The sequence below is a fragment of the Vigna radiata genome, chromosome 4, assembly GCF_000741045.1.
Source record: "Vigna radiata var. radiata cultivar VC1973A chromosome 4, Vradiata_ver6, whole genome shotgun sequence".
Lineage (NCBI taxonomy): Eukaryota > Viridiplantae > Streptophyta > Magnoliopsida > Fabales > Fabaceae > Vigna > Vigna radiata.
The window spans coordinates 15,623,732-15,634,916 of NC_028354.1; the positions used below are offsets into that span (position 1 = coordinate 15,623,732).

General features: G+C 25.2%; 1 protein-coding gene and 1 non-coding gene across 2 annotated transcripts; both read left to right on the top strand.

The window, feature by feature from the left end:
* The first annotated feature begins 1,241 nt into the window (after positions 1-1,241).
* Positions 1,242-3,012, top strand: LOC106758419 (theobromine synthase 2-like). The gene is made up of 4 exons (XM_014641347.2): positions 1,242-1,355; positions 1,442-1,849; positions 1,926-2,177; positions 2,482-3,012. Exons 1-4 carry the CDS (start codon positions 1,281-1,283, stop codon positions 2,848-2,850), a joined length of 1,104 nt encoding a protein of 367 aa, XP_014496833.1. The 5' UTR covers positions 1,242-1,280; the 3' UTR covers positions 2,851-3,012.
* Positions 3,013-7,100: 4,088 nt separating this feature from the next.
* On the top strand, positions 7,101-7,173 carry TRNAA-AGC. Its single transcript has one exon. It is a non-coding gene; the product is annotated as a tRNA-Ala (tRNA).
* The last annotated feature ends 4,012 nt before the right edge of the window (positions 7,174-11,185 follow it).

The following is an 11,185-nucleotide window of genomic DNA, read 5'->3' on the forward strand; positions in this document are numbered from 1 at the left end:
TAAAAATTATAGATATTATATGTAAAAAAAAACATACATGTATATAAACATTTTTCTAGAAATTTAGAACAAAATTTTACTATTTATTAAATAATTTGAAAAGAAAAAAATATATTCAACAATAAAAATAAGATTGAATCAAACTTATTTAAGAAAATATATCTAACTTCAAATTTAAGTCATGTAAATGCTCCATTAATGAGCCATGTAAATGCTCCATTAATATAGAGAGAGAAAGAGAAAGATTGTTAAGAATAGTGAAGAGGTGTAGGGTATTTTTGGAATAAAAGAAAATAGTGAGGAGGTGTAGAATATTTTTGAAATAAATTAAATTAATAGGGAGATACAAGTCCCACTTGGGGAGGTGCAGGGAGCAACACCCGAACTTTTTTAATAATGGATTGGGACTAGCCTGAGAACCATGAATTAAATTCACACCTCTAATCACATAACTTTAGTAATACAAATAAATTATAATATATAAAAAGGATACAACATTTATTTTAGTCAAGTGAGTTTTCTAAGATTTAATTAAATTGACATTTTAATACAGAATGAGAAAGATGCGCTGTTGTTTAAGAATCTAAAAGATATATAATAAACATTTTTCTTTTAATATATAAAAAATTAATACAGTAATACCCTCGATTAAAATTGAATAATCATCTTGGATTATTAATTGAATAAAATTTAATTTTAGTTTTTCACAAAACAAAAATATAACTTTGTATTCTCTACTGCATAGGAAATATATGTCAAATTTATAAACAAGTCCCTTACATTAAAAATGAAACCTGAATCCTTTGATCAATTGAAAAGAATGGAGTATGAAGAAAAACAAAATTTCTTGATTAAAGATTCATCAGAATTACATGAGAGCTGATAACAAAAATAAAAAATAGTTAAATATGTAAAAAAAATAATTTTAAATTTAATTCAACTCTATAAAATTAATTAGTAAAATAAAATTTATAGAGTTGGACTTCCAACGTTATAAGAAAAATTTAAAATATTCACTTATAAAGCCAGTTTTGGAACTCGTCCATCATAGATTTTGTCAGTGATGCATATATTGTGTCATGAATTCTTATTCGAAATTACAATTTTTTAATAATACTTTAGAAGATGTGTCCAAGTATACCACGTGATTGCATGAATCAGCACAAAATCCCATGATGTGTCAGATCTCAGTAGTACATTTACATATGCAAGCATCATTCAGAGGATAATTTCAAACACAAACCCAAGCTAATCTTGAAGAACCATTTCGTGCTTCATCAATGGAAAGAGAGCTTTTCCTTCATATGAATGGTGGCGAGGGTGAAAGGAGTTACGCAAATAACTCCTCACTACAGGTATTATTTATATCTTTACAAACTATATTAACTATATATCTTAAATATTTTTCTTCTATATTCATTTATCTTTCAATTCATGACAGAGAAAAATAATGCTTAAGGCCAAAGTCATGCTTCAAGAAACTATAACAAGATTGTTATACTGTCATTCTTCTCCAAACTGCATCAAAGTGGCAGATTTAGGTTGTTCTGTGGGACCAAATACTCTTATTGTAATGTCAAATATTATTGACACTGTTCATGCTACATCTATTCGTTTGAATCGTGAACCACCCACAATACAATTATATCTGAATGATTTATTTGGAAACGATTTCAATACCATCTTCAAGTCGCTTCCTGATTTCTATACCAAATTGGTGCAAGATAAGGGTCAAAAGTCTGGTTCTTGCTTTATAAATGCTACTCCTGGATCTTTTTATGGGAGACTCTTTCCTAGTAATTCCATAAACCTATTTCATTCTGCCAATAGTGTGCACTGGCTCTCTCAGGTGAAGTAATTAATGTTAAATCAATGCTTTCATACATATTTTGAGTTCATTAATTATAATTACATTTGATATATAGGATCCATTTTTAGGGTTGAATAAGGAGGCACTTAACAAGGGAAGCTGTCACATAGTTAGTACAAGCCCTCCATCCGTATACACAACATTCCTTAAGCAATTCCAAAAGGACTTTGAATTGTTTCTGAAATCACGTTCGGAGGAACTTGTGCCTGGAGGAGCAATGGTCTTAGTGTTGCTTGTGAAAACTGAAACTCCAAGAAGAAGCATTTGGGAAGCAATTAGTCTAACACTTACTGACATGTTCTTAGAGGTAAATAACATCTTTTTTTTTATATAGAAAATGATATTTTGACATTAATTTTTGACACTATTTTGACACTGCATACGTGTCAAAACGTGGTTGGACGATTTCAAATTAAAAAACTGAAACAAGGGTATATTTGGAAGAAAAAAGTTAGTCTTTTTTTTAATTTAAAATCGTCCAATCACATTTTGACACGTGTGCAGTGTCAAAATGGTGTTAAAAAATTGATGTCAAAATATTTTTTTTTTTTTATAAAGTCTTGGAAAGATATATATAACGTAATAATAAGGTGTGTGTATATACATTGCAGGGTTTGATTGAAGAAGAAAAATTGGAGTCCTTTAACATACCAACGTATGAACCTAGCATTGAGGAAATAAGAGAGGTGATTCGAGAAGAAGGGTCATTCTTGATTGAAGAATTAGAGATTGCCATGGTGCCTTGGGACGAGGGAAGAAATGAAGATGGTGATGATGTTTTTGTTGATGAAAATATAAGAGCTGAATTCATAGCAAGACACACAAGAGCTGTAATGGAACCTCTCTTATCTGCTAACTTTGGTGTAAAAGTTATGGATGAATTGTTCATTAGGTTTCAAAAGAAAGTTGTGCAACTCATGGAGGAGGAGAGATTAGAGTATGCTAATTTGGTGATATCTCTTACAAAAAATTTCTTATAGAGTTATTGTTTGTTAAAAAAGAAAAGAGAGGTTAGCAATAGATATCATTCTTTGGTTTCAACTAATATTTGTTGTTTCTTAGTAGTTTTCAAAAGGAGATGTACTCTGAAATGATTGAATAATAAGCAACAAAACAATATAGAGGATGGAATGAATGAGAAATTAGAAAATTTTATTTTTGTTGACGAATATTTTTTTTAATAAACAATATTTCCACTACATTAAAGATAGTTTAATGTTTACTGGAGATTTTCTTTTTAAATATCGCTTTTTATAATTTTGAATTTTATAGTTAAGATATGGTTGACAAAATTAGTTCACAAGTTATTAAAAAGTTATTTGATAAATTATAGGTCATAAATTATGTGTTTAAGTTGATAAGTTACTTTATTAAAATAAGTATGTAAATCAGTTGATAAATTAATTGATAAATGTAAAATGAGGTAAAACATATTTTATTATAAAATATAAATTAATGTTTCTAAACAAAAATCATATTAGTATATAATTATAGTTTTACATTTTTGTAGATAATTAAGTTCTCGCAAAATATTTTAGTACTTCTATTTTTTTAAATTGTATATATGTTTTTATTAGAAGTTGCTCTTTATTTAAATAAATTATTCTAATGAGTATTAATTATTTTTTTTAAAAATAAATTTATTTATTTCTTAACATAAAATATCATTACATTGAATTTATGTTTAATAAGTAATTGTGACATATAATTCTGAAAACTTTGTTACTTTAATTTATAACATTAAATTTTGTTCGATTTGAAATGCATAAATGAAAAAAAAAATACAAGTAACTATATTAAAAATAGTATAATAATTATTTTTTTCCACAAGATTAAAATAACTAATAATAAAAAATGAAATTAAGGATGATAAAAATTATATTCAAATATAACATAAATGAAAAAGAAATTAAATAAGTTGTAAGAACCTAGATAATGATTCACAAGCAGTAGTGATTTTTATAAAAAGAAAACACTACAATATTTCAATAATAAAAGGTTTAAATTATATAAAGATTTCTAATACCTAATTTCATTTTATATTAAAGACCATATGATCATTTCTAATGCAAGTTTTAGTCACCTTGTGTTTTTAAAGTTGTAGAGAACAATTATATGAAAGGAGATTTTGTCTCAAGTAAAAGAAAATAATATTATTTTGTCATGTTTGATTTATCTTTTCTTATTACTATGTGGAAACATTTGTGTTTGGATGGTTAAATTGGTATATAAATACAATTGTTGTTGATGATTGAATTGAATGTATAAATGGGTTGATTAATGATATGTAAATGAATGATTAATCTAGTCTTTTGAGTTGTGAATTAAGGTTAAATTTGTGGATGATATCTTTTGCTTGTGAGAAGTCATTTTAAAGGTCATTTTTTTTTATCTAAATAAAGATGAGAACAATCCCTATAACCAAATATTTATTGTGCAGATTTTTGAGTTTGTGTTATACAAACTCATTAGATGAGTTTATATGTTGTTGGATAAGTGATACTTTTGAGTTTAATAGAGAGGTAAGGGAGACTTTTTCACTAGGCAAGTTGGATTTTCCAACTCTAAGTCACTTTAAAAAATTAGGATTTTCGATTTATTGATCATTACATTGAGTTGAAATTTTGGCAACTGATCATAGACACATGAATCTTTACGTTGATTGTTAGGATTTTTTATTTGAGATCTATAGATAGAAAATTCAGTCTCTTACGATTATGTTATTTTATGTTTCTCTTTTTGTGAAAAATATTTCTACTTAATATGTTAGAAGGTTAATATGTATTTATTTTTGGTCTTGATTTTATCTTGGAATAAAAGAATGTATATTGGAAATGATACATATGTGTCATATATAATGTAAAACATGTCAATGTGATTGAATGGTATTATATATTATTGTTGCTTTTAGGATGGATGAATTTTTTTCTTTTAAGTTATAAATTAATTCACCTTTTAAAGAGAGGCTAAAACCATGTAATATTATTATATTATAACACTTAAGAATTTTAAGTGGTCAAGATAAAACAAAACTTTTAGAATTTCAATAAATATATATATTCGGATACGGAATTATAATTATAATATGTGATTACTTGATAATAGTTAATAGTTAGTATATGTGTAGATTTCTCTTTTGTATTTTAAATTGTTAAAATATCTTTAATAGTTAATAGTTACAGTATATGTGTAGATTTCTCTTTTGTATTTTAAATTATTAAATCATCTTTAATTTAGATGGTATTGATTTTAATATTAATTTATTTAAAACATCCATAATTTTTCAATTTTCTTTATTTGTCAGATATTAATTTATTTAATTTCAGTATTTATTTTTATTAAAGTTAGTATCGAATGTTAATTTAGTTTATTTTAAATATTTATTTAAATTTGTGCTAACTGTAACAATATTAATTTAATTTATTTTAATATTTACTGAACTTAATTTAGTTAATATTAATTTATTTAATTGTAATATTAATTTATTTATAAAAATTAGAGTTGACTTGACACGGGTCTAACAGTAACTACATTGATATTAATATAATTAATTTTTAATATTTTTTAATTTTAAGATAAAACTAATTAATATTATTATTTTTCATTTTTAACATTTATTTAAATTAAAATCAATTTAATTGACACTAATTTTACATACCCGTTAAAAAAAAATATTATTTATACTCGTATCACTCAAAACGGAAATAAGTTCGGCCCTAGAAAAAAGAGAGCTTATTTATTATTTCTATATATACATCTTTCAATACATTATACTCTAATTATTTATAATTTTATGTTAACTCTCCTTCCACCACTATAAAAAAATGTCATTATATATTCTAGATAAATTATATTCTTACTTTTATTTATTTATGAAATTTAAATTAATTTCTATATTTAAAAAAATCGAACTAATAATTTATATGTTAGAATGATTACTAAAATAACTACTTATTATAACAGAATTATTAATTCTATTAATTCGTTTTAATATGATAAAATTAGTAACATTACTATTATTAATATCTTTAAAACAATTTTAAATAAAATAAGTAATTAAATTATTAGTTATAAAATTAATGAAAAATAATTAATAAATATTTTTTTCAAGATTAAATTTTTAAAAATTATTTTAAATAATGTTTTACGATTTTCTTATATTGTGTTTTTACTGATCAAAATATAATAAATTGTTGTAAAATAAAAGTAAACTTTCTAACGGTTTTTAATGTATAATAACTTTTTTTGTAATAATAATTTCAGTGTTTAAAATATTTTTATTATGTAATTCTAACAATTATTTGAACTATAAATAAATTTACTTCTGATTAAAACATTTATAGCTTTCTATAGTATTATCTAATATTTTATATCAATACACTCTAGCGGATAAAAAAAGAAAAAAAAATAGTGTTATGAGCACATTTGAATTTAAAAAAAAATATATATGTATTTAAAATTAAATTTTGAATTTCAATCGAAGCTAAAGGATTATTTTGATCATAAAATTAAATTTGTATGGTTTTATTAAAACTTTATTAAAATTGAGTGATTTAAGGAAGTTGTGAAAGATTTTGCTAACCCTCATTGGAAGGAGATTGTGAGGTAAATCGAATGCTTCTTTAATTATGAACAAAGTTGGTATATATTTCAGATAAATAGTATAATTGTCAAAAAAAATATTTATATGAAATTGTACTATGAAAGCAGAGTCTAAGTCAGCATAAAAAATTGTGAATAAATTAAATTGAATTATTTTTGTTTTAGTCCATTTAATTTACTATTAAAATGTTTAGATTAGACCGATGTACAAATTTATTATAAAATAATAATTACAATTCCTAAAATAAAATTAATACTATCTTATTAAAACATATGATGAGTTTTTCATATATATATTTTATATTTAAAATCAAAATGAGTTTTTTCTATTATAACTTGAATTTTAAAATTACATACCTTCTTTTTATTTAAAATCATTTTTATTTCTTAACTATTTTAAAAATGGTCAAAATTGATCTATTTATTCAACTAAATGAGGATTAGAGTGTTTAGAATAATGGATTAGTTTAATATTATTCTATATATGAAGAAATTGTATATGTAAAAGCACCATCAACACAAATAAAAAGAAAATTATACTAGTCAGAAGTAAGAATAAAATCATTGGAAAACATATACCATAATACTTAACGAATATTATTATTATTTAGCTAATTACAAACAGAAAGGGGATGTAGCTCAGATGGTAGAGCGCTCGCTTAGCATGCGAGAGGTACGGGGATCGATACCCCGCATCTCCACTTGTTTTAGCTTTTCACAGTCGTGTTTCTTTTTATTCTTAATTTAAGTTTAAGTTATATTTACTTACTTCCATTTATTTAAGAAGTTTAAATATATTTCAAAATTTTAAACTTATTTAGGGAAACTTGAATATTATCATTTATAATAAATAGTATTTAATTTATTTTTCTTTTGTAAAGAATACATGTGATATGTACAAATAAAAAAAATTAATATATCTGAGATCTATTAAACATCTTAAAATTCGATAGAAACTATTAAGTATATAACATTAATGTATAATCGATGATATAATATTTAGTTTTAAGATTTAAGATGTTTTTAATTGTTATGTTAATACCATTATTTTACCTTAGTATTATCTAATATTTTATGTTAAGAGACTTAATTCTACATTAGTATTATAAGCACAATTGATTTAAAAATAAAATATATATTTGAAATTAATTTTTGTTTGATGTTGAATTGAAAATAAATGATTGTTCTGTGTTGAGTTATTCAAGTTTTTTTAGGTGGGATTATTCACCTACAAAAATAAAAACTTATAAATTTATTATTTTAAAGTTTTTAGATGAAGGTGGTATTAACTTTTTATATCGGTTGAGTTAATATCTCATTTGTATTGTATTTTTTTTTGTTGAATCTTCTTATAAAAGATTCCTTAGTGGTATCAAACATACTCATACAAGTCAATATGTCAAAAGTTTTCTTGATGAAATGTCAAGTAAGTGTAGGCATGTCCATCTTCACATTTGATTTGAGTTGGTTCGCTTAGGCCTTCAGATTATCTTTCAACATTCTGGTCAAACTAGTACATCATAATCTTCGCTTAGGATGACTTTTCTCGACCTTTTGCTTGGTTTAGTCCATTTTGACCTTCGATTTGAGTAAATCCGTCTTAATCTTTAGTTCGGTCTAATTGTTTAGACCTTAGGCATGGCCTGTTCCTTGTTGACCTTATGCCTAAACACGCTCGTCGCGAATTTTGACCTAGGCCCTTCGTTCCAACCTACAACCTAAACCTTCTTGTTTTGACCTTTAACTTGAGCCCACTCGTCTTGACCTTTTGCCTATCCTTTTTTACCTTTAACTCGAGTCATCTTATCTCCTCCTTTTATTTGTGTTAGTCCATCTTGATCTTTTATTCAGTTTAGACCATCTCGACATTTATTTTAGCCAACTCAACTCTACCTTAGTCTTGACCCAACTTAATTATAACATTGGTTCGAGGGGAATCAATTTGACCTTTGGTTCGGTCCAACTCGGCTCAAACTTTAGTCTAGGAAGACTTAGGTTGACCCTCAAGCCAACATGACTCTGTTCAACACCTTTGACCTAGAATGAAGGTATTGTATTTAAGAGTTAATTAAAGTCTTACAATGTGGTCGGTTCCAATTTGGTATTGACTCTAACCTACTTTGAGAGGGAGCTTTCGGGATAAACTTTGTTTTTATCTAATCATTTAGTGGTCCTATAAAAAAAAAGTCTTATTTGGGAGTATGTTAAGGTTGACTCATGGGCCAGAAATCAAATTTATGCCTCTTAAAAGTCACATATTATTATCTTATCCCTTCACCACCTTGTTTTAGTATATTTTCCTTTTGGTTAAAATTATTAGTTGGTCTTAAATATTATTGCAATTATTCAATTTGGTCCTTGATTTTTTATTTAATTTAATTAAGTCCTTATTTTTATTAAAATGACTTAATTTGTTTTTTTTTACGTTAAATTAACATTAATATTGCCTTTGTACATGTCATGTATTAATTCGTAGTATTTTGTTTTCGATATTTTTTTTTTAAGTTTTCTTTTGGTATATATCACAATGTTGATCTCACGTGAGAGGTCAGTAACACGTGTTAGTATTAGTATAATGTGTTAATACAAGTTTCACATGATAATATCTTAAATTTGATTTAGTTTCTACTTTAAAATTTCGACTTAATTGAATTTCAATTTCTTTTTAAATAAAACAATATTCTCCCTCTCCAAATTGGTTAAATTAGTTATTAAACCTAACTATAACTTATATTTACATATTAAAATAATCTTTTAGAATTTATACATTAAATTACTCCATTTAAAAATTGAAATTAATTTTATTTTTACATTTTTAATTCTAATAAAAAAATATTATTTTAATTATTTTAAATAATAAAATATACATATAGAGCGACACATTTTTTTCTAATTTTAATATTTTCAATATAGTTTTTAAATAAAGAAAAATATAATTTTTAAAAAGCATTTCAAATACAGTTTTTTAAACAAAGAAAAATACAGTTTTTTCAAGTATTAAAATTTAAAAATTATAGCTGTCATATATTTTCATTTTTAATATTTTAAAAACATTATAACTTTAAAATAAGTATTTTTTTTATTTAAACTAAAAAATAAAATTAATTCAATATTTTGATAAAGTGATTTATATATAAATTCTTAAAATATTATATTAGGCTTATTATTAAATTATTTATTTTTAAAAATGGAAAAATTTGCTTTATTAAAAATATAAACTAGTAAAAGTTTAAATATAAAACTAAATTGAATTCAATATATTATAATAAAAATTAACATTAATAAGTGACACGACATGTGACACTAATTTGTTACCTGTTACTAATATTATAATGTGATATGATAAAGACTTACCACAATGAAAAAGAACTAAAAATAAATAATTAAAAATTAAAAATACAATGTTAATATAATAAAATGATATAAATAGATTGTTCTAACAAAAACAAGAACTTAATTGAACGAAATAAACATTAAAAGAAATGATTGAATAATTGAAATAAATATTTATTATGAACAAATAAGATTTTTTTTTTTTAATTTCTTAGGCTTTTATTTTTCAGTGTAGTTAGTTTCTAGTTCTATTTTTGTAAATAGCTTCATTAGAAAATTTTACATCCTTAAACCCTAAGTTTCCATTAACAAATACTCTTGTTGATACTAGACACCCTCTTATTCATCTAATCCACTTTTCACAAAAGCCCTAACCTAAAAATAATCTAGGACAAAAATTTACCATCTAACTTAATTATAAGTTTTTTCATAAAATTATATTTTTTTCTCACACCTCTTTAACCAATTTTTTTTCAACAAAAACCCATCAAGAAAATTCCTCACCCCAAAAAATTCACTTTGAATATCATTGATTTATCATAGTTACAACCTTATTTAATCTATTTGATAACATCTAAAGAAATATTTTTGTATTTGCTCACCCCTAGGGATTATCTTTTACATCAAAGTAAAGAACAAATTACTCCATTTTCATAATTATTCATCCTCGTCCAATCCCTTTATAAAACTTATTTTATCTATATTAATTAACTTTTGTGTCACCTACATCATATCCCAAAGACTTCCTTGTGCCCCTTATTTAAATCATTTTTCAATAACTACATCCTTTTCTTTATTACATATTTAATAAAAGGCTTAATTCCACTTTTGGTCCCATGTTTGGAGGGTTGTGTTCAATGTGGTCCTATCTTTTTTTTTTGGTATCAATAGATTCCACATTTTGAAAAAATCGTTCAATTGAGTCATTTTGCCTTACGGCGTCAAATTTTTAACAGTGATGATGCCCCGTGGATAAACATTAACAACATGGCAATGTAATGTGATTGCATGGCACTGTGAAGGGACAGAGAAACTGAAGAAACCCTAATTTTCAAATCCAAACCCTAGCCACCCATGGCTGTCGCCACCATCCTCGCCAGAACCCAAAATCCGGCCACCACAACGCCTCAACCAGTCACCACCACAATGCCGCAAGGTCGCCGTCGCCATTAGCCACCACAAATCCTTCATCATTGCGCACCATCGTTTTTGCTGTGACTACCGTGCCGCCGTCGCACTGCACCGTGAATCAGAGAAATCGCGCCGCTAGCAGCCACCTCTCTACAAGCACCGCGACGTCGTCACCACCATTACAAACCCTTCACCCCACCGTCCAACCTTCTGTGAGCAAGCAACAGTTTCGCCGTCGCGGAGAATCCA